Source organism: Lissotriton helveticus, chromosome 4_1, assembly GCF_964261635.1.
Source record: "Lissotriton helveticus chromosome 4_1, aLisHel1.1, whole genome shotgun sequence".
Taxonomy (NCBI): domain Eukaryota; kingdom Metazoa; phylum Chordata; class Amphibia; order Caudata; family Salamandridae; genus Lissotriton; species Lissotriton helveticus.
The window spans coordinates 965,052,567-965,078,800 of NC_136063.1; the positions used below are offsets into that span (position 1 = coordinate 965,052,567).

The 26,234-nt window shown below is 45.4% G+C and overlaps 1 protein-coding gene across 1 annotated transcript in view; it reads left to right on the forward strand.

Moving 5' to 3' along the window:
- Positions 1-26,234, forward strand: part of RMP24 (ribonuclease MRP subunit p24) — a 254,804-nt gene that overhangs the window by 136,251 nt on the left and 92,319 nt on the right. Inside the window, exon 3 of the mRNA XM_078685722.1 lies at positions 17,002-17,207. Within this exon, the coding sequence (XP_078541848.1) occupies positions 17,002-17,207 (206 nt within the window). The remainder of the gene's footprint in view (positions 1-17,001; positions 17,208-26,234) is intronic.

Genomic DNA, 26,234 nt, shown 5'->3' on the forward strand with positions numbered 1-26,234 from the left:
CAAGCTTGTCTGGGGAGAGTCCAAAGACCTTTTCAAGAGGCCACCTGCAATGCTATGCTATCTGCTGTAGTTGAGATCTATGTGGTCTGATGTGTGCCTTTTAATTGCTTTGGCTTCCCCCCCCTACCAGTTCTAATTGTGTATGTCAACAAATTGTGGTGTCCCACTCGAACTCGAACTCGGGCCTTCTCTGTCTAAGGATATGCGAGCATGTTAACAGTGCTTCAACCAGCATGATGAGGTAGTCCTTGCCTCCTGTATCCAGGACACAGTTTAGCACAAAGATAAATCTGTTATTTTATTGCACACGGTTCCCTATACATAGACAGCTAATGCTTTGGCACCATGAGCCAATCTCCTCAAGGTGAAGGACTTGGGCCGCCTGCATTTTTGTCACAACAGTTGTATTGCTCCATAGGTTTGCTATGGCTCCTCCTTAGTCTTCTGATACAGTCTTCTGATACTCCTCGCTGGATCCGTGTTAGGTAAAACCAGCACCCCGCCCTCCCAAGAGGGAGTGCTTGATTCTGGATACCAGAAAGTTGTGGCAGTGCAGCCATCTCCATGGCCCTCAGATAACCTACTATCCGCTTCAGTTCATAAGGTTTTTGCCACTTTCGTCTTGCATTTCTTGGCCCGACCACCCTTCTCTCAGCAACGCTCTCCCCACTGCTCAGGCTTTGGTGTGTCAGGATGCTGCTCACCTCTGCAGGCAGTGGCACAAGCCAGATAATTTACCAGGAGAAGGGCTTAACATTTAGTATGGGGAATTGGTGAAAGAAGTTCAGCCGGCGTCATAGCCACCCAGGAGCATATCCCAATCCATCTTTGTTCTGACACAATCCCTACCCATCTTGTTAACTTGTTAGATTGATGTCTTTGCCCTAAAAACTCCAGTCTGCTAAAAAAAAAGGATGTTCAGTTTATTTGCTTCTGGTAAAGAAAAAATCACCTTTGTCCCACCACGAACAATGAAAGATTTGAATTTGAGAGATTTTCTGATAGGCAAGTATACCAGAAGCCACCGTTCAGCTATGCACTTGAGATTACTAAACTTGTTTTATGGGTGAAGCAAATTCAAAGACGGTTTCCCTATGTCAAATTCTGAATGTCCTGGTCTATGCTTCTACCTTGTGACTTTGACTTGAAACAAAATTTGTAACAGTGTAATTTTAGATTTTTTATTTTTTTGCCCTAATAATTTAATTCTGCTGAGAGAACGTACTTTTAAAAATGGATGCTGTCACCCTCACCGTTTGTGTAATCGTTTGTCCAGCTAGCTGTAGGCTCTATGTTGAATGTAGACGAAAGTCCAGGACTTAAATTTTTATTTACTTTCAGTAACATCTTCTCCCCCCTTTAGGTTTCAGATATGTCCGTTTGTGTTAAGTAGGATGTCTATCCTCTAATTTAACATTCTTTTCCTGTTCCCCATATTTACTGCAATCGAAATCATCATAATCCCCTCGGCCTTTCCTTCTTACAAAGTTATGGTAGGAATTTAAAATGAGGCAAAACCAAGTGGAGCACCCATAAGATGCTCCTACCTATTTTCTAAATAGTCCCATGACACAAGGCAAAAGTAAACTTTTTAGTTTTATACCTTTAAAGATACAAGGAAAGTTGGGCTGCTCCTTCATTATGGCGGAGGAGCGTCGCTCCACTGCTGGAAGCAGCAGATCAAAACGTAAAATTAATAAAACTGCTTTATTATTATTTTATTTTACCTGTATGAGCGGAGGAGTCCGCTGAGCCTTGGGGGCAGGGCCATCAGCAGGAGTGGTAGGTACGGGCCACTGCTGTCAGTGTGCATGTCCGTTTGACCGGCAACCTCAGGACGGCCAAACCGACATGCGCACTGACATCTCTCCACCCGAGCTACATTGCCGAGTGGATGGAACAGCAGGCGCAGGCTTCCAGTCCCCTTTGGAGCAGAAAACAAGCCTGCTCATGACAATCCCAGCACTTCTCGAGAACTGCAGCTCCTGGAGCAGAAGAGCACAGAGGCAAGGCTCTGGAGCAGGGGATCACAGAGGCGGAGGATCAGGAAGGTAATGGTACTTTTATAAACATTTTTATTGTTTTCCCCCATGCTCCCTCCCCACCCCACACTTCATATCGGCAGCAGCCATTGAAGGAACGCATATGTGGAGCCAAGTGTCCTCCATTCCCGGTGGTGTTACTTCCATGTTGAGGGACCACAAAAAAAATATTGACCAGTGGACACTGAACACATGCCAAAGGGAGCATATGTAATCTGCAGTAATGGCTTCCAATGCCATTTAGGTAGTGCAGGGTATTAAGGCTTCAGTTGGCTAACAACGGCAACAAGCATTGGCATAGCCCAAAGGGCTTGCCTTTGGGACCTTATAAGTGTTTAGCTATGTAGCCCAAAAATAATTACCAATGTACATTTTAATACAATGGGGACGCAGTATAAAAGACTTTATGCATCCACATCTCTCACAAAGCTTTGTTAATGTGACATGCAATAAAGTTGCAGACACATGCCTATGTCCAAAATATAATTCCTGATTGTTTTTTGAAGGGTTGGTAGGGTAGGATTAAATTGGGTATTTGTTTGACATGGTAATGTTTTGAAAGTAGCTGTGTATTATCACAGCAGCTAAACATGTAGCACAAAATCTGTAGCTAGCGACATGAACCCTGTTCCCCACTTCCCAAGTTTCAGCATGCTCTCCCCATGCTAAAACCCCCTAAAATAAACTAGAAATAAAGCGCATTACGAAATGAGCCAGTGGACTACAATATATTCAATGTATTAGGCAAATTAAAAAATAGTACACATTTTATTTTTGATTGGTTTCAAGAAGCTTTTTTTTGTGAAACACATGAACATATTTTTTAAACCCTTGTCAGTGCATAATATTCCAACAATGTTGCATCACATTAGTATTGGCTGTGAATACATTCCTAAAATTATTAACAGAATGGCAAATCATGACTTGTGTGTAATTACCAATGCATTTCGGGTTATTCCACCCTTCTTCAGGGGCAGCTGGAAAACCCAATAATATGCCAATTACCACATTGTAAGGAATCTGACTAGTTTATAAAATAATCTAGTTCTATCAATGGCCTGAAAGAGAGAAATGCCCGGAACAGTGTAGTAAACCAACTCTGCAAATCAGTCATCATGCACTGTAAATCATCAGCACTTGTATGTAATTACCAATGCATTTCGGGTTATTCCACCCTTCTTCAGGGGCAGCTGTAAACCCAATAGTATGCCAATTACCGCATTGTAAGGAACGTGACTCGTTTAGAAAATAATCTAGTTCTTTTCTTTTTTTTTCTTTCTTTCTTTTTTTGGTAATCCTTATATACCATTATTGGAAGTCTTGATGGGAGACTGGAAACCTCAACGCAAATTGGTCGTCCTGATCCAGCCCTTGTTATAATCGGCCAATAGCGAGGTGGTAAGCCTGATCCCTCAAGTAGCCACTGCTTTCCCATCAATACTCCATTTCACAATCTTGTAAGCGCCCCGTGCTACTTTGGAGTCAAGGGAACCAGCAAGGCCCCAGATAAATCATTGGAAAACCAATCATCCGAGTTGCCATGCCTCTAGGGCCGCCCAAACTTTAACCAAACTTTTAAAATCACATGCCATGTCAGATTTACTGGTAAAAATAATCTGCCGTAAACAGTTCGGGAAAGTGGGGGGGGTTGGGTCCTTCCAAGCTCTACAGATTTCGCGCCTTGCGAGGAGGATAACATAAAAGACAAATTTTGTAGGGGGATCATGTACATTGTAACCCACACATAGCCCCGACATTATAGTAGTTGTGGTTATCGCCAAGGGCACTGAAAGGACCTCTTCCAGAAAATCGCTAATCTTTCTCCAATAGTCTTTTAGTTCAGGGCAATCAGCGAACATGTGGACATCATCCGCTTCGGGGTAACTACATCTCGGGCAATAGTATTCTAGGTTGGTGAATTTCGCCAGTTTCTTTGGAGTTATATAAGCCCTGTACATGGTATGCAAGTGGTTTCTTTTTAGCGTCGCAGGTTTGACTACTGATTGTAGGATGGTAAAGGAGTCAAACCACAAGTCTCTAAAATTTCCACTGTCCATAATTAAGACGTTATTCCAAAGTTTTCGTAGCTCAGGTTCCGTCACATCCTCATCCTCGAGCATAGCTGAATACCAATATGCAACTTGACTCTTCCACCTTCCACTTCTGGTCACTGCGTCAAAGTTGGGGTTTGGAATTTTATTGCCCACAGTTCTAGTTGACCACCATCCAGACAACTGGTAATATTTAAACCTGGTGAGTGTCCCCTCAGTCAAGTTAGAGAGCACATCCCAGCTTAAGAGCTGTGCACCTTCCTGTAGGTCCCCCCCAACATTCCAACCCTGCTAACTTTAATGGTCGGGACAGTTGGTCATCAAGACAGGCTGGTATCCCTGGAGAGTCCCATATCGGGGCCTGTGCTGCGTGGTAAGGGATATTAAGCTTTTTCCTAACAAATGCCCCGTTTCTTAGAGCGTCCCCAAATTCTTGAGCCTAACTTTTAAAAAAAAATTTGGGTCCCCAAACTTGAAGAGAAAAGAGTCTTGTCCCTGTGGGCTGTCCTGCAATAGCGCTAAAAATAATACCCCCAAAGATGATTGGTCAGTTTTACCAGCCATTAATCTAAAGTGTTTAAAATGGAACGCATGGCAATACACAGATAAGTCGGGGAGAGCCAGCCCTCCTGTTTTTAGGCTTCTTCTGAGCTTTTTCCAGGTAATCCGTGGAGCTCTTGAGTTCCAGATGGAGGATCCCAGTTTCCCTTGTAACTTTTTAATTATTGGTAAGGGAAAAGATAAGGGTATAGAATTAAATAAAAATGTGATCTTTGGAAGGATGATCATCTTAAGTAAGTTTACCCTCCCGAAAATATTTAGAGGAAGAGATGACCATCGGTGGAGTAGGGCACTGATATCTTTAGTAACTCTGTCCAGATTGATTTTTGGAATATCCACGATCTTTTTGGCTAAATGAACTCCCAGATACCTCATTTTTGTCTTACATCCCGCCGTCCCTGCCTCCTGGTTCCATTCCATAATCTCTGTTTTGTCCTTGTTGATTGTATACCCAGTATTCTCTCCGAAGCTTTCTGCTGAGTGTATTAGCCTAGGCAAAGCTTCTTCGGGGTTTGAGGTATACATCAACAAGTCATCCGCATATAGCGCAAATTTTAATTCTAAATCGGCAATCTTGAATGGTTTAATTAGAGGGTCCGACCTGAGCAAGCACACAAAAGGTTCGATATATAAATTAAACAGAAGGGGCGATAGGGGGCAGCCCTGCCGAGTTTCACGGGCAATAGATATCAGATCTGTAAGGGATCCATTTACTAAGATTTTAACTAACGGTGCACAATATAGGGATTTAATAGCTGTTATAAAATTGTTTGGGAGGCCAAAGTTAGCCAAGGCCGTCCATAGATATTCCCATTCTACCTGGTCGAATGCCTTGGCGGCATCGACTGCTACAATAGTCAGGGGCAACTTTTTTTCTATAGCAACGTCTATTGCAGCAATAACTTGAAAAGTTAGTTCGTTAAGTTGCCTATCCGGGATAAAGCCCCTCTGATTGCAATGAATGATAGATTTGACTACCTTAGCTAATCTCGTCGCTAGTACCCCCGCAACGATCTTGTAGTCCACATTTAATAAAGAAATCGGTCTGTAGGACTCTATCTTAACTGGATCTTTATTTTGCTTTAATATTAAGGTGACTGTGGCCTCTGCCCATGACTTTGGAGCCGGCTCCCCCTGTAATAAGATTCCATTAAATAGTAACGTTAAATCTGAAGTTATTTGGTCTATAACTATCCTATATAGCTCCACTTTCAGGGAGCCCATCGGGGCCTGCTGCTTTACCTTTGACCATCTTCGAGATTTGAGCCCTCACCTCTCCTTCCCTAATCTCAGAGCTGAGGGATGATCTATCTGCCTCTGACAGTTCAGGAAGCTGTACCTTACCTAACCAGTTTTCCGCCTGCTGTCTACTCTGGGATGAATTAGTTCTATATAGGGATTGCATGTAGGTTTTAGCTTCTTCTCTAATGAGATCATCATCATATGTGATTTCCCCTGTGCTAGCCCGGATAGGCTGTCGATCTGGTTCCTGGTTTTATCTGCTCGAGCTTTCCACGCCAAAAGGCGACCACATTTCTCCCCATACGAAAAATGCTGGAGCTTGCTAGCGTCCCATCTGTCTTTTAAAACTTTATCGAGCGCTGCTTGATACTCTGCCCGTAGGGTGTCTAATTCTTTTTGTAGAATGAGTCTAGTCTCTGACTGATCTATTGACGCTCTCTGAAGCTCCTGTTCCTTTAATTTAAGTTTCAGGAGGCGTTCTTCCTTCTTCTCCTTCGTCAGTTTATTCCACCTTATCATCAAGACACTCAACAGGCCTCTAGTGGAGGCCTTAAATGTTTCCCATACTGTCTGTTTACTTGTTGACCCATTGTTGAGCCTGAAGAACTCCTCCGACTGAGTTACTAGATCCTGCCTGACCCCCTCTTGTAGCAGAAGTATTCTATCTAGAGTCCACCTCCTCTGCTGTACCTTTTGTTTAAGCTGGATTACCGTCTCAACAACTGAATGATCAGACAGAATAGCCGGGATATAGGATATGGAGTCTACTGCTGAGAAGAGTGCTTTGTCTAATAGAAAAAAGTCAATTCTAGAATGATGGTTATATCTTCTGCTATAAAAAGAATAGTCCCTTTTCCCTATGTTTTTAAGTCTCCAAATATCTATAAGGTTAAAGTCCCTCATAATGTTCTTAAGTTCCAATCTGGATTTTTGGGGAGGAGTAAATCTTACTCTGGAAGTACGGTCTTCGTTTTCGTCAAATATCAGATTGAAATCGCCCCCCAATATTACGGGTCCATCGGTCTCTACTAGGCTAGTTTTAGGTTTCGTGAGGGACCCTGGAGCATCTTGATTAGGCCCGTAATACACTGCACATATGAGGGGAGTCTGTCCCATTAGTAAGGAAGCCACCAACCACCTCCCAGAACGATCTGTCTCAAATTTCGCAAGCCTGATCCCGGCATTTGCTCTAATTAATATAGCCACACCTCTTGTGCTACCGCTTTGCTCTGAGCAGAGGATATCCTGAATCCACCCGCATTTTTTAAATACGGACTTACATTCCTCTTTCTCTAGGTGTGTCTCCTCGAGCAGACAGATATGTGCACCTGAATTATATAAATAATCGAGTACCCTATGTGCCTTCCTCCTATCCCTTAACCCATTCACGTTCCAACTAATCATTTTTATCTTACATGTCATGTTGGCCATATAGATCGTCTTTCCACAAAATAGCTCACTATCCAGCTCCCATATAAAATGTATTGTGTCTCTTTATGTACATGAGGATTATTTTTTCCCTTTTTAGGTTTTGCCTAGCAAATGCGTACGAAGTACGAAGTAGGCATGCGCTAGGAAAACCTTATGTTTTTCTCTGTGGGGTCGGGTATCCGCCCCCTCCTCCCATTGGCTAGCTCCATAAATGAAGGCTAGCCATTGGGAGAGGGCTCTGTCCGTCAATCTCGGACCAGATTCGGGGGCGTTCCCGAGATTTTTTCCCTCTCCACCCACTTCTGTTCGTCATCACGGTGGTGGGTGGGTGTTATTTTTTTTTTTCGAGTGGGCCTGTTTTGTTCCTTTTCAAAGTGTCTGTTGTTGGAGTTCCCACGAGGCGATCAGGTAAGGAGCATTTTGTTTATAAATGTGCGTGCGCCGTGATCCTCCCGCCCCCCCCCCTGTCCGTGTCTTTCCCGCCCCCCCTCCCCTTCCGTGTCTTTCCCGCCCCCCCCTCCCGCTTCCGTGTCTTTCCCGCCCCCCCTCCCGTGTCTTTCCCGCCCCCCCCCACCCCCCCTCCCGCTTCCGTGTCTTTCCCGCCCCCCCACCCCCCTCCCGCTTCCGTGTCTTTCCCGCCCCCCCACCCCCCTCCCGCTTCCGTGTCTTTCCTTGTTCTTATGACCGGTCACTAGAGACGATACAACTTGATTGTAAGAAGGGACTTGGAGACAGTCTTATATACAGCCATTGCAGGCTTCCATGTGTTAGAAACATGGGCCGAGGGAGGCGAAGCCGGACCCGATAGGGGCCCGTTTTGAACGCAGCATAGAGGTGGTAGCCCTCACCCTTCCTTAGCAAGCCTGTGAAAAGGGGGCGCATCGGATTGGTTGCCCTCTAGGCAGCCGCTGGCCTCACAATCGGGGTGAGGGGGCTGTGAGCAGCGGGGGGTGGGGGAAGGAGTGTTAAAAAGAGGCGCAGGTTCCCAGATGAGCACACAAACCCCGTGGTCGAAAATGTTCTCAATGGAGCGTGTGTGTGAACATATACTGAGGAGAAATGTCGGCATACCTTCATCCTGAAGGGAAACCTTGTAAACCTGAGCGTCTCCTGCTGGTCCCCGCACATTCCGCGCCCAGATGTGGAGCGCTTCAAGAGCAGGCGCTTGGAGGCGGTCTTACAGCACTACTGGGGGTGCAGCATCCCCCACCGGCAACTCCACCCTTCGATGCGAGACCTGCGGGAGATGGGGGCCAACTCCCCGGCGTTGTGCGAAGACTCCCGCTACGGGAACTGCCTGTTCCCCTTCGGCTTCGAGGAGCTATTGTGGAACTACAAGCAGCAGCACTGCGGGGGGCAGGAGCCGGCCCTGAGGGTCCTGGGCACCGAGGCCTACAAACTGGAGGTGGTGCACTGGGTGCTGATCCACAGCCCCTCCTGGGTGGGGTTTGAGTACCTGCCCCTGCTGGATTCCGTGTGGCCCAGCTCCTGGACAGGGGACCTGCTGTGGGCCCCCGAGTCCACCACAAACCTTTACACCTGGTACTTCGACCCCTCCACGGGCCGCCTGGAGAAGTATCCGCTGGACTTGAAGTCACGGCAGACGTACGAGCCCTGCAAGTGGAACAACGTGGTCTTCGCCTTCTACCTGCCCGGGGGTCGCACCCTGAGCCTGGGAAGGGGCCCCCTCCTGAGAAACGTGGAGGCCTGTGAGACGGCAAGGAGTCTGTGGGTGGACAGCAGCCCCGTCCTGACACACCCCCCAGAGAAATATGTATCCAAAGAGGAGGGGGAATATATAATTTACCAAGAGAGAGTTAAAGACTCGCTAGCTTGGCTGTAATTTCTGTTTTCATTCACTTTTGCTACCTCTTGTATTTTGTTTGCTTTTGATACATGCACAATTGCCACCATTGGCTCATGTTACGTAACGTTTGTTCTTGTGTTTTGAGTGTCTACCTTTTATTATATTATATTTTATGCCAGTATTATACCTCTACTTGTACTTTAACTTTGTACGCTTTTGTAACATGCATGCACACATGTCACGTTTTCCTCTTGTAACGTACTGCTTGCTACCTCTTGAATTTTATTTGCTCTTGGTACATGCACAATTGTCACTATTGCCTCATGTAATGTAACGTTTGCTTTTGTAACGTGCTCACTTGTAATTTTCTCCTCATGTATCATTACTGCTATTGTGAAGCGCTCCGACACCTTCGGGTAAAGTCCGCGCTCTATAAAAGCGCATAAAATAAAAATAAAAAGATGTAACCCTTTCCAACGCGTTTGGTTGCTGTTGAGCTCAGTTCTGCTTTGGTTGGGTAACCTTTCGCTTCCACTGTGCAGTCTTCCTGCCGGCTCCATGAACTGATGGTCACTCTAGTCTCCGCGCCTGCCTTTGTTTGCCTTTGTTCAGTGACTCCGATCAAAGGAATGCTCGCTCCCTCCGGAATGCCTTGAACTCGTTGGCTGCAGGAAGCTGCGGCCTCCGCGGCGTTTAGTTTTCACTGCTGACTCTGGGCTGTCATCACACCTTCGGAATCCGTCTTGTGAATCCCACATTCTGCCTTGTGACCCTAGGTGTTTGCTTCCCCGCTCCTTGCAGCTCTGAATCTGGTGTGCTACTTTTTCCAAAGTACATTTTGACTTGGTGAGTTTAAATTCTGCTTGGGATGTGCTTATTTTTCCAGCGAAATATACTAACTTTTCCCCCTCCTGCTAAAACCCTTCGTTATTCGCACTTCTTATTACCCGAGTGCTTCTTGGCATTCCCGTTCAGACTATGGCTGCTTTCGGATATTTATTTTGACTGTCATGTTATTAAACACCCTCTCCGAACATCTTCATAGACATTGCGACTCCCAGTTTTTGGGTGTGGCTAGAGAAAGGTTCAGCTGCTTGCAGAGATTTGCCATGCTGGTAAAACTGAAAGAGTACAAGAAAGGATTCGTGGTGCCACGCTGTTGTTGGCCAGCCTCTTCTGTCAGGCAGGCGTTTTGTATTGGCCAGCAGTGGTATTCCTCTGAGGAGAGTGAAGTGCTCATCCATAGCATTGGAGGCCCCTTACATTTTCCGCCCACCACGCCTTTATAAGCCACCCTTATTGTTGCTGTGAAGATCGCTCCACGCCTGTATACTCTTTGCAGTTGCGGCACAAGCTGCGTGTGCCAGAAGCACAGGCAGTGCTGTGGTGAAGAAACAGCCATAGGGAATCCTTTGCAGAATGCTGATAGTTCCTGGGTCTTGCGGCAAACAAAGCTGAGTAGAGAGACCTAGACATCAGTGGAATACGTTTGCCGCACTCTGTAGCAGACATGCATATATTCCTGCACTCACTGGAATGCAAGTGCTTCATACAGTCTGCCAGCGGAGGAAGGTCACAAAACACCAGCCGCCACCATGGTGGGCATTATCCGCAGGTGGGTGATCTGGCACAAAGAGCACTAGGGAAGAGTAATTATCTAAAGCTCTTGGCCACAGCCAGTGACCAGACTGGACATATTGCACAAGTAAGGGCTTTTACTCGGAGCAGACCGAACGCTCCATCTTGTAAAGTGCGTGCCCTCCAACATAAGAGAAAACACATTTCTTCAGTCAGCAATCTTTCACTGCAAAACTAAAGACGTTCTTTGTGTATTGGAGTAGCGCATAGAACTCACACCTATCTGCCACTGCATTCACCAGTCTAGATCACAGTCAGGCACCATGTCACCCTTCACCTCATACACTCATAGAACTGGCAGTAGTAGTGCAGACACTCCTCATACACACATACAATAGGGATGACAAATGTGTTTGTTTCGTTGCACAAAAGGTACTTGTTCAGAGGAAACAGTGCAACTTCTCCCTATTTGGAACAGGAACAGCACTGCTGGCAGCAAAGTTGGCGTCCCTCTTATTTGCAGCAATATTGCTACTATGAAGAAGTTATTTTGATGCACACTTCAAACTGCAGATTCCTCACCTTTGTAATTTACCCCAGATGCCAGACTGCTTTGGGATAATTTTATCAGCAGTGTTTGTGATATCCACTATGTGGCATTGTGCAACTTTGCACTGCCCTGGAAATGATGGAGCGAGCAACAATAAAAGTGCCACCCATTAATGCTGTGGTTGGATGGGTTGGTGGATTGCATAAATTGCATAAATTGTTGAGGGATTGGCTGTATATATGCATCTATCCATCCACCCATCCATGCATCTATCCATACACCCATCCATACACCCATCCATACACCCATCCATGCATCCACCAACTCATCCATGCAAGCATTACAACAAGAGCCCGCAGCTCTCCTTCGTCTCTCCTCACCCCCCCTTCCCTGAGCCCGCAGCTCTCCTTCATCTCTCCTCGCCCCCCCTTCCCTGAGCCCGCAGCTCTCCTTCGTCTCTCCTCGCCCCCCCTTCCCTGTGCCCTGCCCTGCTATTGTAAATAACAATGCCATTTATTTATGTTAAAAAAAACATAAATAAAAATAATGTCAAGAGCAATGCCAATAGCTCTAACTTTAACAAAGGCAAAACCATTGCATTGTAAATGCTTGTTTACATCTGCCACCCATCTAACTACCCATCTCCTCTGAGGAACCCCCCCATACCTATTTTGGCGATCTTGCCGCCGGTTGAAAGCTCTCTGATGTCCGATCGGGTATTCCCCTTAAATAAAACAGAAAGTAGGCACCAAAACGTGATCTCTAATCTATATATATATATGTTTATATGTCTTTTCCACTTTTTTTTCTGTTATTTTCCCAATTCCTTATGTGTATGAGGTTTATTCATTTTCCCTTTATTTCCCGTTATTTTATTGTGGACGCTTATAGCTTTCCCTCTTATAAATTCCCTTTTTTTTTTTTTGAACATTCATACATTCATGCACCCCTCCCCCTATTTTGGTATACAAAAGGGCATTACTTGGGGGACATTATAATGTTTCCCAAGATAATTGTGTCAAATCCGCGTGATATCGAGGTGTCGGGTGTATCTAATGAGAGCTGTCTCGCATTAAGGTTAGAAAAGTATCCACTTCTTGGGGTGATGAAAAATTGTGCGTTTTGTTTCTCCACACCACTTTTAAAAAGGCTGGAAATTTCATCTGCACCTGTGCGCCCATACTTCTTAGGTCTGGCATCCGATTCTCCAATTCCAACTGTCGTTGTGCCGTTATCTTCCCCACATCTGAGCGAATAAGATAGTGAACTGATTCTATTTGAAGTGTTTTATCAGACAATGCCCTACTCAAAATCAACTCTTTTACGGTAAAAGTGTGGACATTTACCAGGATCTTCCTGGGGGCTGTCCTCTCAGCATGGCGCCTGAAGGGATCTCTATGTGCCCTCTGGATCTCTGCCTCTAGATCTATATCAGGGCTATCTTTAAGAACTCCCTCTCTGAGAAGCTTACATATAAGACCCTTAACATCACCATTTTCTGCCCCCTCCGGGATCTTTAAGAATTTCAGGTTGTTTCTCCTGGAGTGAATTTCAAGTCTCTCAACATCCATCTGGAGGGCCCTATTCTGGGTTTTGAGAGTCTCAATGTCTCTATCATGCCTTTTTGAGGCCCTTGTGAGCAAGGTGACTTCCTCCTCCAAAATGCCAGTCCGTTTACAGACGTCATTTAGCTTGGCCTCTAAATTGGAGCATTGCTCATGGATACTTCGTTGATTCGCTTCCGAGATTTCAAATTTGCACAATAGGTCTCCTCTCAGATTAAAAAGAAGCGACTCTACCTGCGAAAGACCACATCTGAGATTGCCGACACTGTCTTGCCCACTGTGTCACTTCCACCCACCTGGGTCCCATCTGCTGTCCCCTCGGTTTCAACAACTGGCACAACCCCTAGAGTGGGCACTGGACCGGGCACTGGAATGGGCACCGCTTGAGTTACTTGCGGAGAATTTTGACTTAGTAGCTCTTCTTCAGTGTCCGTCTGATCCTCTGTGTCTGCTAACGCCGTGTACCTATTTTCCAAACTCACTGGTTGGGACACACCGGACCGTGCTACTGATTGAGTACTTAATGTGCTGATCGTAGGGTCTAACTTGGAGGTGGGAGATGGTATGGAAGCTTTCCCCCCCTTAGGGTCTGCAGTTTGCTCCATGATTCTGAAATATGACCTGAGAGAGGGTGTAGGTTTTGGCTGGGATGAACAAGCACTAGGCAGCTTTTGCTTCTTCGCCCCCCCCGCTCTCCCAGTTTTATCCCTTTTCCCTTTCCTCCTTTCTTTTGGGGTAGATGGTATTACCTCTGCCCTAGGGGTACTCAGATGCCCAGTCCCAGTCCCTTGTAGCTCTAAGTTAGACCTGAGCTGATATCTGTTCCTGACAGGTACCACCTGGGCTACCGACAAAACAGGGGGTATGGGTATTTGAGCCTTATCTTTCCCCCCCTCAGGGTTCCCCCAGAGGCTGCAGGTGGGGAGGTTGTTTCTACTTCAGCTCGAGGGCGAGGAGGGTACAATTGCGCAGAAATAGAAATCGCACCTGGGTCCATCCCCTCATACAGCCCCAGATTCAGAATGGTAGGGGCAATGTCCACAGAGTTTGCAATAGCTGCCCCAGGCACCCCCCCAGAAGTACTTGGCCCCTGCTGGGCTAACAGCGCTCGCCGCAGCTTGAGGCTCAGACCTCCGCACTCCCTTTACTGACCGTGCGGCGTTGTTGTAGTTTTGGCTAAGAGGTGAGCGGAGACTGACTCTAGCCAGTCCCTGCCTCGACCTCCGCCAGATACTCGCCCGGCCTCGACATTGCTCCCACGCTTCTCCGATGTCAGCGCTGCTCGCCTCTCCTGCCTCGCCGTCTGCTAGGATTGGAAGAGACGCAGCTCCCGCCCAACAGGTAGTTCTCACCCGCTCACAGCTCCAGCCCATGCTTCAGAGGCGCCGCAGGGTCCTGCCGCTAGTCGTGTGCAGGATCGAAACACAAACCTCGGCACATTTCCTTACAGAAAGTGGGAAATAACAGATGGACAAAAGTTAACTTTTAGACCTCTAAAAATAGCGCGGACTCATGCTCCTTCTCACCGTTTGGTGACCGTCAGCTCGGCCTGTACTGCGGGGAAATCCGATTCAGACCGGAGCTCTCGCATCAGGCGTCAGCCTGACGCCATGTTCCTCTAGACCTGGCGGTTCTCCGAAAATAATCTAGTTCTATCAACGGCAAGAAAGAGAGAAATGCCCGTAACAGTGTAGTAAACCAACTCTGCAAATCAGTCATCATGCACTGTAAATATTCTGCACACCACCAGTATGTGCTTAGGACCATGTGCTCAGACACAAACGTTATAGTGCTGCTCCTTATTTGAGTACCCCCAAAACACCGTAATGACTAAAAAAAGGAAGACAAAGAAAACAAAACCCTTGCTACCAGTGCTAATTAATTTATAAAAATGAAATGTCTTTCTAATACGGGGTGCAGCATACTACAAGATCCAGCATGCATCAGAAATCTTACTTGTGCACTTAATCATGCTGCCTAAATCTCCGCGCAATAACACGGCGTGTCCTTGTGCACTACAAGCATACATTGATAACCTCTGGAAAAAAGAACCGCACTGTGTATGTATCTCACTCCCCAATAAAACCCTGGTAAGTAAATACTTCATGTGGAAGCACTGAAACCGTAATTGAGCCCAAAAGTGATTGACCGTCCCCTCCCCGTCTGATGACCGGCTCGAGTTTTATTAAAGAAAAAAATAATCAGATGCCGTCCTATCTACCGGGCACCATGCCTGCACGAGTTACCAATAATGCAGTAACCTTGGTTTGAAGTGTCCATTCTCTGTTATGTGAAGCGGTAATGCAATTACTATCCCACTCGCGCTTAGAGAAACTGAAGTGCCCAATCGTGTAATGTGCTACCCTATAAACATCAAAAACAGACTATCTTGACTAAAGAACCCCGGCTGATGCAGCAATCTTCAAAGCTAACTGAAACAAGCGCGCCACCAAAGTGAAAGCGACCTCGCTGTTTATTTAGTAACCTGATCCATGACCCGAGGAGGAATGCAGCTGCACCCTGCACTCCCCTGCTCGCTCCCGAGACCCAAACGCCGTGGGAGTGAACATTTGAAGATGAGGTAGGACATGCACCCGCCTTTGGCCATTTGCGTGCTTTCATTATTAAAAGCCACACGCAAAGGCCAATCAAATGTGTTGGCGTAGACACACCCACACGGAGAAGTTTCGGGGAAGTTTGGAGTGCTCACAAGAAGCCTCCCATAGAGCAGCGCATGTGCGCTGCACTAGGCTCGACCTAAAAAGCCAGTAGTTCTATTGTGGCAGACAAAACACCCAACATACATCACTTAATCAGCAAAATATTAAAAAATATTTTGTTAACACAAACACAAACAATCTACACTTACTATCCATAGAACTTCTGTATAATAGAGAAAACAAAAATAGAACCTCTCGCAAATGCAAGACCTATTGGCTTTGCCAATGCTAGTTGTAAAATGATACAAAAGACAAACACTAACTAAATTAAAGGAAAGGGAGACACAGGTAAATTTCCAGGAACAGCTACAGCTACAATGAATGGTCCATCAATTTTTCATAATTCATAATTGAGGATTTAAGTTTTTGTCGTTTGTCTCATAGTAGTATTCATAAATACGAGTTCCCTGGATTTTTACTGTATGTGCAGGTATAACAATTGATGGTTGTTCAAAGGTATAAAGTCTGCATACTCTTGATATATTTATTTAGGTGAAACCTACTGAAATTTACAAGAATTGAAAGACCCAGTAAAGCCCCATTTTTCGGCAAAACTCTGAAAATGTGCTATTTATCACGCCCAAAAAATGTCAAACCCTGCAGTGTCATATTTTATTGTGTGCAATAGAAATTGCATCCTACACCAGGGAACTTGTAGTTGAGGCCATAGTCTGATAAACGTTCTACCTACTTGACCTCTTACCTTAGGGCTTGGCTGATAGCAGCATATTTTTGAGTACAGCAGCTGCGCCTGATACGATGAATGTTGGCTCACATGCGAATTATCAGTATCTAGTATGAACTGTTACACTGCCTAATGGGAGCTAGAATTTGAGAGTTTGATCTCGCTACCCTGGATTGCTTTGGAGTACAAACTTCTGTCTCTGACCAAGTACCTGTTATGTTGGACAGAAGAGAAACTAGGCAGTCTCACTTTTAATATTGTTAGGTGGTCATGTGTGATGCTTTGTCTTTCATTTATCATTAATAATGGACTTAAAAAACCATACAATGTAATGTGGGTTAAAAAGCTAATATTAGCGGACAGTACCAGCCTTGGGGTGGGATCACTTGGTACCCTTATTGATGTACCAAAATGTTGTATTATTTATAAAATGTAATTGTTATACATTTTATAGCCTATGAGGTATTACATTTTGTTTTCATCAAACTTTTTATAATAACATAACTTGTCAATTAAATATTTTTTTTAGGTTGTGATTTTCAAGTTTAGGTTGTATTTTTGAATCGAGCTGAACTGTTGTTTATGTCATCTTTTATTTTGATATTTATCAAGAACTTCAGTCGCTGTCCATGAGAATTGCTCTGTTTCCGATTATTTTCTTTGATAAAATGACAATTTTGATGACGAAACCTTATAATGAACCTTTTTCAAACTAATGCTTGTTTACTGAAATGTGTAAAGTATTTTTATTCGGGACTTTCCCTTGCAGAACTGAAAGGTAAAGCCACAGATGAAGGGATTTGTCCGCATTGCTTTGAGAGCCTTGTTCCTGGTAACCATACCGTGCGCCTCAAACCCAAGATGAAAATCACCACTCAGATCCAGAAGTTACTTAAACAGGAAGCAAAGAGCTGCAGACTCAATCTGAAGCAAGTCAAACTTTTGAGAAAATACAAACTCTCAAGAAGCATGCTGGTGAGACGTGATTTTAGTTTTAACATGAACAGTTACTAAGAGTTCGGGCAGAAACAATAGAACAATACCCTAACAGGTAGATACAGTTAGCACCTTTTAGCAAGTTACATAAAGAAAAGGTGAGACAGTAGTATTCTATATTGGCATAGATCAATTTCAAAGGGTTCTCATATATAACCTCATCACTGCCCTAATGTTTGTCTACTCCTGTGTCCGTCTTCCCAAAATGTCTTATTAGGTTGTGCAGTTCCATTGTGCCACATTCAAGGAAGATTGTTTTAAAAAAAATTGTAATAGCGTTACTTGTTACCTTCTGTTATTTCTGAAGCAGACAAACACATTTTGGACCAATTAAAGGGTTGTTCAGACTCAGGGCATGACAAACCTAAAATATGAAAGTATTTTTTAATGACGTTCTTTTGGGGTTGCTTATAAATGCACAATTTAATAAAATTTATTGGTGGAAGACACGTCTCTCGTCATGACAGATTTTTCTGGAGAGCTTGTGTAAGGTATATTTTTATAATTTTTTTATTTTTTACCATTTCTGACTTCCTTGGGCAAGCAGGTTGGTGTGGAATGCTGCCACATATTTCCTTGATGCTCTCTGTTGTTGAAATACCAACAATTTCTAGGTTTTCAGTGGGTGTGGGGCACAAATAGATGCAAAAGTTGCGTGAGGCAGGCAGCCACTTGCAAAAATAATTTATTTTACGCATCTGTATACATTAAACCATCTATCAGTGGGTGGCAGACTTCACTTGCCAGACTGGCTGGCAGAAAGTGCAGAAAAACATAAGTTGGCAGTTCCCTTCAGCATGACTCTCGTATGTTTTGGTCTCCGTTATGTGGTAATGCCCGACATGCACAAGTGCATGAAATTTATTTTTCTATAGCTCTTCGTACTTCATTTGTTGTTATTTTGAAAAGCTCTCATTAACTGGTATTTCTGCATTTTTCAGCCTCACTGCTCATCTTATCAACTTTGTAAGGAGAAAAGGTTTAGTTGTGTAAGGCAGAATTGAGTTAAAGACCTGGGGGTCTCTCTAAATGTTAGCAGCAAGCATTTAGCTCTTAGAGTAAAATTTCCCACAAAAGAACTTTGGGCCCAGATATTATGAAGTTCTGTGAGATCAGTCGTTGTTCTATAGAGAGAGAGTGGTTCAAATTGTCCTCCCTGTCTCTGATTTTGACCAGATCATGTGAGCTCTCCTCATTTCTGTACCACTCCAACATTTTAATAGCAAGAACCACCTCCCTATTAGCCGCTTCCATCTTTCCTGAGTAACATTCAGGTTCCCAGATGTCTAAAAGTATACAATTGATGCTGGGCTGTTGCTCCCTTCTTTGTCTAGGGTTCAACCCATGGGCATCTAAGTGGTCTAACTCGCTGATGTCTTTGTCAGTAGAGGACATTATGCAGCCTGGATGCTATGATATATATTTCCAAAAAATGCACCTGAATAAGTATTTCAAACAATTTCTTCTCGTACATTTTTCATAATTTGTCTTTGTGGCTTTAGGACCAGTTTTGAGGCACAGGGAACTCTGACTAACTGAGCAAACATTTTAACTAGTATTGCCTCTTGTGCCAGGAAGCACAGGAAAAGTAATACAGGAGACATTAACGAATACTGAGACTTCCATCTCAGTTTGATTCCAAGGTGTTGGCAATGGCGAGAAGACAAAGCTTACGTTTCAGCAGGGCGTAAAATAGAACGTTGAGATACAGGTAGCACCAAAAAGGCCTTCAAAAAATATAATGTCCAGGTGCTGCTGTGACTGATAAAACATACAAGAGTGCAGTAAAAATTTCTTTCAGAAGGGACACAGTGGGTTAATAGGAGCAGTTTATCTTACCTGTTACATTTTGAACTCTAGTGTATTGGTATTTAAAGAGTGTAATTACTACCACCTGTTCAACAAGGCACTCCCTCCTAATGGATGATCTTCCTATAATTACAAGCTTTGGGGTAATGACAGTGTCAGAAAAGCAATTTACTTAGTTGGTGCGCAAGAGGTTCTGGGGCATATGAATCAAAAAACAAATTTGCGACTCCTTAATAGCGAATTTTTGCAAATCGCTATTAAGAACTTGCAAACTGCTGTGTATGTAGGAATCACAATAATAATTGTGATTCCTATGCATTCCTTAACCCCTTCGATGCTGATGACAAAGCCAGCTCGTCATCAACGTTACCTGCGGTGCGCGGATGACGAGCTGGCTTTGTCACGATCAAGCCATTTTTGAAATTCCCGCGTACAGCGGGAAACCGCGGTAGCGCGGTAGCGGGTAATTGCGAGTCGCAATTAAGGAATACCTTCCCATTCATTCCTATGGGCCAAGAAGCCCTCAGGAATGAATGGGAATTGTGTGCGCAAATTGCGAAACCCAATAGGTACTCGCAAATTGTGCACGCAATTTCAAGGGTGCAAGGGTTCCAAAAGGACACCCTGTTGCACCCCTGAAATGTGCATGTGAGAAAAAAGCAAAAAAGTGCTTTTGTTTTCATGAAATCGCAAATTACCACCAACTTGAAGTTGGTGGTAATTTGTGATTCCTTAAGGCAGTGGTTCCCAAACTTTTTTGACCCGTGGCTCCCTTGACCTAATTGGCAGTTGTCCGTGGCTCCCCACCATTTTTTTACCCGCACACCGGGGTGCCGCGGCACACCCTTCGGGAACCACTGGTCTACATGAAGAATCAAGCCTAGACGTGATGAAGGATTCAGAGAGTAGCCATCACTGTCATAAAACCTTATTTGCAATCACAAACATCTTATAAAGTACATCTCAATGCATACAACACCATCATAGAGTAGTATAAAACACTCCCACTAAAAGTAACCAGGCTAGAGAAAGGCTCAAGGAGCTCTGTGGCGTTACAAGAAGTTTACGTGAGGTGGGCTCTGATCATGGGCATCCGCAGAAATGTTTTCGGGGGTGGGGGGAATTTTTAACTTCATCACCATCCCCCTTGCACCCTTTCCCCCTCTGCCTTACACCCATCTCCCCCTCCACCTTGCACCCTTCTACCCCTTCCCCTTGTACCCTACTTCACCTCAGCCTTGGACCCTTCTCTCCTCTGCCTTCCACCCTACTCTCCTCTGCCTTGCACCCTACTCTCCTCTGCCTTGCACCCTACTCTCCTCTGCCTTGCACCCTACTCTCCTCTGCCTTGCACCCTTCTCCCCTCTGCCTTGCACCCTTCTCCCCTCTGCCTTGCACCCTTCTCCCCTCTGCCTTGCATCCTTCTCCTCTCTGCCTTGCACCCTTCTCCCCTCTGCCCTGCACCCTTCTCTCTGCCTTGCACCCTTCTCCCCTCTGCCTTGCACCCTTCTCCTCTCTGCCTTGCACCCTTCTCCCCTCTGCCTTGCACCCTTCTCCTCTCTGCCTTGCACCCTTCTATCCTCTGTACCCACCCACCCAACGCTCTCCACCAGGCCCCTGAACCTGCACCCACCCAACGCTCTCCACCAGGCCCCTGGCCCTGCACCCACCCAATGCTCTCCACCAGGCCCCTGACCCCGCACCCACCCGCCCAACGCTCTCCACCAGGCCTCTGACCCTGTACCCACCCAACGCTCTCCACCAGGCCTCTGATCCTGTACCCTCCCAACGCTCTCCATCAGTAATTACAGAGTCCCCTAGTCCAGTAATGAGCAGCTCGCCACTGGGGCAGCAGGAGCAGGTAAGGTGCTGGGGCTGATGAGCGCAATAAGCAATCACCAGATACAGCTGCGTCACTAGGGGGTGCGAGGGGTGAGGACCGTACCGGGTGACACCATCACATGGGGTGACACCCGCCTGTCTGATGTTATTTTTTATAACAAAATGGAGCAAACTGGTTCTGTACTTTTCTTGTTTTGTGTAATTAAAATGGAACACGCTTACTTTGCTTCATGTCCCCCCATCTTTCAGATGTGAAAAATAGGGAAATGTGTTTCACCCCACCCCGCCTTAATATATAAACAGTGTACAAATAGTGTGACATTAGTTCCTGCTATGTTGTTGTCTTGCACAAGCAGCTTAATAAAGGGGGCACGTTGGCTACTCCTGTGTTTTTGTACCACTGAAACTTATCTATGAAAAGCTCCCCTCTAGGAACTTCAGCGAAAACTCAAAACGTCACTGTTCATGCATTGCTCACACGTCTGTGCCCCGCTCACATGCACACAACCTTCAGCCACTCACAGTTACACCAGGGACCTCACAGTGCCCCCAACTTTCCTCTGTCCCCAAGCACAGCATGCAGGGTGCAAGTGGCAGCTGTATAATACAGCTACATGACCAGCAGATGGCAATGGAGGCCCAGGGGTGCAGCAGGCAGCTCGGGAAGGGGCAGGGAGCATTAGGACGCCCTCTCTCAGCGTGGCGACTGGGCTTGGCCACACAGGGGACAGGCCCTGAGCTGGGGACAGTCTGGGACAGACTGCCACTTGTTCATGCAGGAAACCGGGCGACCCAGACGAGACAGGGCAGGGCCGACAGCTCATAGAGTGAAGACTATCCGTGCCAGGGGGCAGGGCGCTGCACCTCAACCGTAGGTAGAGTGCAAGTGGGTACATGGCAGTGGGACATTCTGCCTACTGTGGACACGGCGCATTCAGACAGGACAGGCTCTCCTTGCAGAAAAATAGGGCAACAGCAGCCTCAGAGACTCACAGAGTGACAAGACAGGAAGACATGCACTGGACTCATTCACAGAGAATCCGGACAGTCAGCTTAACCGGGCTCACAGAAACAGGACAGGCAGCTCCACTGGGCACAGAAACAGGACAGGCAGCTTTATTGGACTCACAGAAAGAACTGCACTGGGGGCAGAGAAACAGGACAGGCAGCGCAATCGGGCTCACAGAAAAGGACAGGCTGCTCCACCGGGGTACAGAAAAGAACAGGCTGCTCCACAGGGTCCGAGAAGCAGGACAGTCCGCTACATAGGGGCTCAGAGAAACAGGACAGGCTGCTGCACCGGGCTCAGAGAAACAGTCCAGATAGGAGCGAGAAGAAAACACCGGGAGATGCGTGCCCTGGGGCAATGTCTGCCACGTGTGAGAATTGGCTTTCTCCACCAGTCACTAATTGAGATGCAGAGTGACCTGGCAGCACAAAGGAGGGGGAGGAATTGCGCCGCGGCGCCCCTGGCTTCTAATCACGGCGCACCAGGGCGCCGCGGCGCACACTTTGGGAACCACAGCCTTAAGGCAATATCGCAATATGCGATGCCTATAGCATAGCATTTAGGGAATCGCAAACTGCAATTCTCTAAATGCATGCGCAAAATAGGGAATCGCAATTTTTGCGATTCCTTATTTTGCAATTCTGCGAATTTCAGCGTTTGCGAATGCAATTTAGCTTGATACATCTGGCCCTTACTGTCTTTGTTTGACACACACCAGATCTTTGTCAGTTGCGTGAGTTTGGGTGCCTTGTCAGAGATCTCCTAGCAGTAGGCATCATGCACAGAGGTCTTAGGAAGCAGTACAAAGTCATGGTATCTTCAACACTCCATGCCACAATGATCCTCACTCTAGCACACCAGCAGCCAGGCTTTGCTTCTTTGAGCTAGCAGGTAGGTTCCTAGCACTCACAGCGCCCTACTACTTTCTTGCCTCTAGTTCATAGAGGTACAAGCTTTAGCTTCAGTGTTTGAAGTCTGATCCCATCTGGTGAAGGGTAAAGGCTTGACAGGAGGACAGCCAAGCTTGCTGTCACTAATGTAGTTTTTGTATGGCTGATTTGGTGTGGTTTCCACTGGAAGTCAAGGTAACCACATTTTTCAGGCATGCAGGGTCAGATTATATTCTCGAGTAGGTGGCCCAACCACCCCCTCAGAATTGGTGCAGCACTTTAATCTCTTAAAAAACAAAGAGCCCATAATGTTATGACTGTTCTGTTCCTATGGTGATGTGAGACAAATTGTAATATGTGTATTGTAGATTCAGATTGATGCAGTCCTTCAATAACATGCTACTTGTGGCCTGGGGAGAAGGATGGGTGAGCAGTGCAGGAACATGCAGGGGAAGAAGATAAAAAGTCACATTGATATCTGCATCTTCTATCATGGCAAGCCATCTTCTAGAAAAACACTTAAAATGTGGAACCCCAAGCCTGGGGTCCCCACTACTAAACACACAGACCTACCTACCAAACCCATCCCTACTGCACACACGCACACACCTCACACTCTGAAAGTTTTGAGGGGATGCAAGGTATAACAAATTACACTGATTTTCTAAGGAGGGCCAATAGGCAGTCTCCACAGCCTGAGGTGCAAGCAAAAAGACTGCATCCCTTGATGATATAATCCACTTGTACCAACTACCCGCCTGACATCAGATAGTAGCTAATGGCCACACTAACCATCCCCTTTGATTGGTGTCTGAAGAATTGTATGAGCCATTATGAAGCACGATGTCCAAAGTTTCCTCTGTGTAATTTGTGAATTTTTGCCATCTTGCAAACTGTGCAAATGTGGGACTGTTTGGTGTATTCAAATATTTTATCTCAGCCAAGCCAATACAGGATGTTTGCTGCACAGTTTTGTTCAGGAAAATCATTTGCTGTGGTATAAGGCATGCTCTAAATAAAGCCTTGGTTCCCTGAACCTGCCAGTCTTTAATTCCCCAAATGCTTTTGTATTTCCAGAAGTTGAACCCTTGTACATACAGCTGGGAAATGAAGGATGCAGAATATATCAGTTTAGTGCAAGTGAGCATAGTTTTCTGAGCCTGTGAGGGTGGTAATTTGTAAAAATAAGACTCTGGGTCAGCTTTATTATGACCTGACAATATACAACCTTCTCTGCAAATACTTTTGAGCTACCCTTTGGTGGTGTAGCGCAGTGTTCCCATTGTGTCTAATTAAATACTGCACAGGCAGTACTTTTTTAGGCAGGAAATGGTGACCATAATGTTAAAAACAGAACACATAATCATAATTAGCTGTTTCCTTATACATCTTGTTATCATTAAAAATAGTTAAATGCTGTAGATCATCTAGTATTTCATGCACTATATCAAAGTCCCAGGCATCAGAGACAGAACTAGGGGTGATGAAATCACGCAGAGAAATGTTAAATACATAATGAATTTGTATCAATTCAGTGGGACCAAATATATCATAGGATACCTTATCTCAAACAGTTCCATCAGGAACTGGAACAGCAAAAATGTTCGCCAGGGAAAGGTCTCTATGTACTTTGTGTGATGAAGATTAGGGTTTGAAAACCAAGTTCACTAGTTCAACACCAGAGCATTCTGGGAGATAGTGTCTGTTCAGAATCAAGAAAAAGACCGTCACAAAACCAATCCAAAGGTAAAGTAATGAAATTGTAATTCAAATGTATACCCAAAGAGGGATAAGGTATGTCTCTTTCAGCCAAATGTATAATTCACGTAATCTACCTCTGGCAGCAGTGGTGATAGGCTAGATGATTCCAAAGAGAAGTCGTTGAAATTGAGGAATTAGCGTAGGCTCTTAGATTTATTTTTGCCAGCTCTGTATTTTTGGAGAACTGGGAGTAGACTCCTGGTACATTGTGGTAGACACCTTCTTTATCTTTTTTAATTGAAATCTGTTTCTGTGCATGATGTTTGCAAGGAGTTTGTTGATGTAACAGAAAGAAGTGATACTTCAGCGTTAGCTGTCCCCTGAAGGGGAGAAGAGCCTTCACCATTGATCAAAGCTTCCATCAGGACTTCCTGTAGGGTGGTGAGAGGAGGTATGTAACTACCTAGGAGCCCTCCTAGCCTACTGTGTAGAACCAGCCACATAGTGTGTTTTAATGAGATCTATTGACACAAACCTCTTGTTTTTTAAACCAGCAAGGAATGGTAGAAGTACAGTTCTCGAATCTTCAACAGCCTGGACAGGTGCAGGCACTCTGTAAAATTGCCTGAATTATTTCTTGTATGTTATCTTCTCCTGGACTTGTTCACCAATCTTGTGGATCCAACTAGGAGTTGCTGGTGCATCCTTCACTTGTCCAGTGACATAACGTTTCTTCTGGATTTTGCTCTGAGCTTCTTGAAAGTTGTTCAGAACCTGTAAGACATCCAAACTTTCATTGATGTCAAATGGTGTTTCAGCCGTCACTGTACTGGGACTGTCGAAGTCAGGTACCCACATCTTAACCCCAAACAGGACCTCCTAGGGAGTCCGACCACCCAGGGAATTTCTAGGCAGATTGTTTAGGGCTCTCTCGACCCCTTACAGGTGATGAAGCCAATTGCAATCTGCAATCTGAACTTAATACCCTCGCTGTTAAAGAGTGCTTTAAGTCCCTGTTCTTCCTCTTCACTACCGCATTTCCCTCAAGATGATGGGGAAAAATACCTCCCAGTCACACCCAATTTTCCCATGGTGTCTCTGTAAACCTTTTGAGGCGAACACCGGACCCTGGTCCGATTGAAATGTGGCTACTGTGTATGTCCCACTAACGAGTTGCAAATCTATTAAAGCAGTTCGGTTATCAGCCAATCGCTGTGGCCAAACCCATACAAATCGAGAGCAGGAATCCACTGCAACCAAGATGTATTTCCACCCCCCATCTGATTGTAAGAGGCTGCAGTGGTCCAGGTAAACTAAAGCCAGAAGCCTGTCTGAGATCAACAGAGGCCTTTATGGTGGGCGTGCCATGGTGGAACCCTTCATCTGCTGGCAGATGTCACAATTTTTTCTTTTTATAATTATTTTTATTAAACATCATCAACATAACTCACCATATTGACACATGAGCAAGAGACAGAATATTTTCCAAATTTCCGACTTAGGTCACAGGGAATCAAATTACGATGAACAGTATATGACAATTAGGGGGTTACAAGAGTCTTGTCTTCATTCAGGGGTGCCGGTGGGGTACAAATATTCCCTGTATACAAGTTCCAAGGCACCCATACCCTGTTCCATTTCTTGGGACACCCTCTGGTGACATAAACTGATTTTTCCCGGTACATGCACCAGTCTAAATTATCTTCCCATTTTCCCAGTGTGTGCGGTTGGTGGGCCCCCCAGTTTTGTGCAATG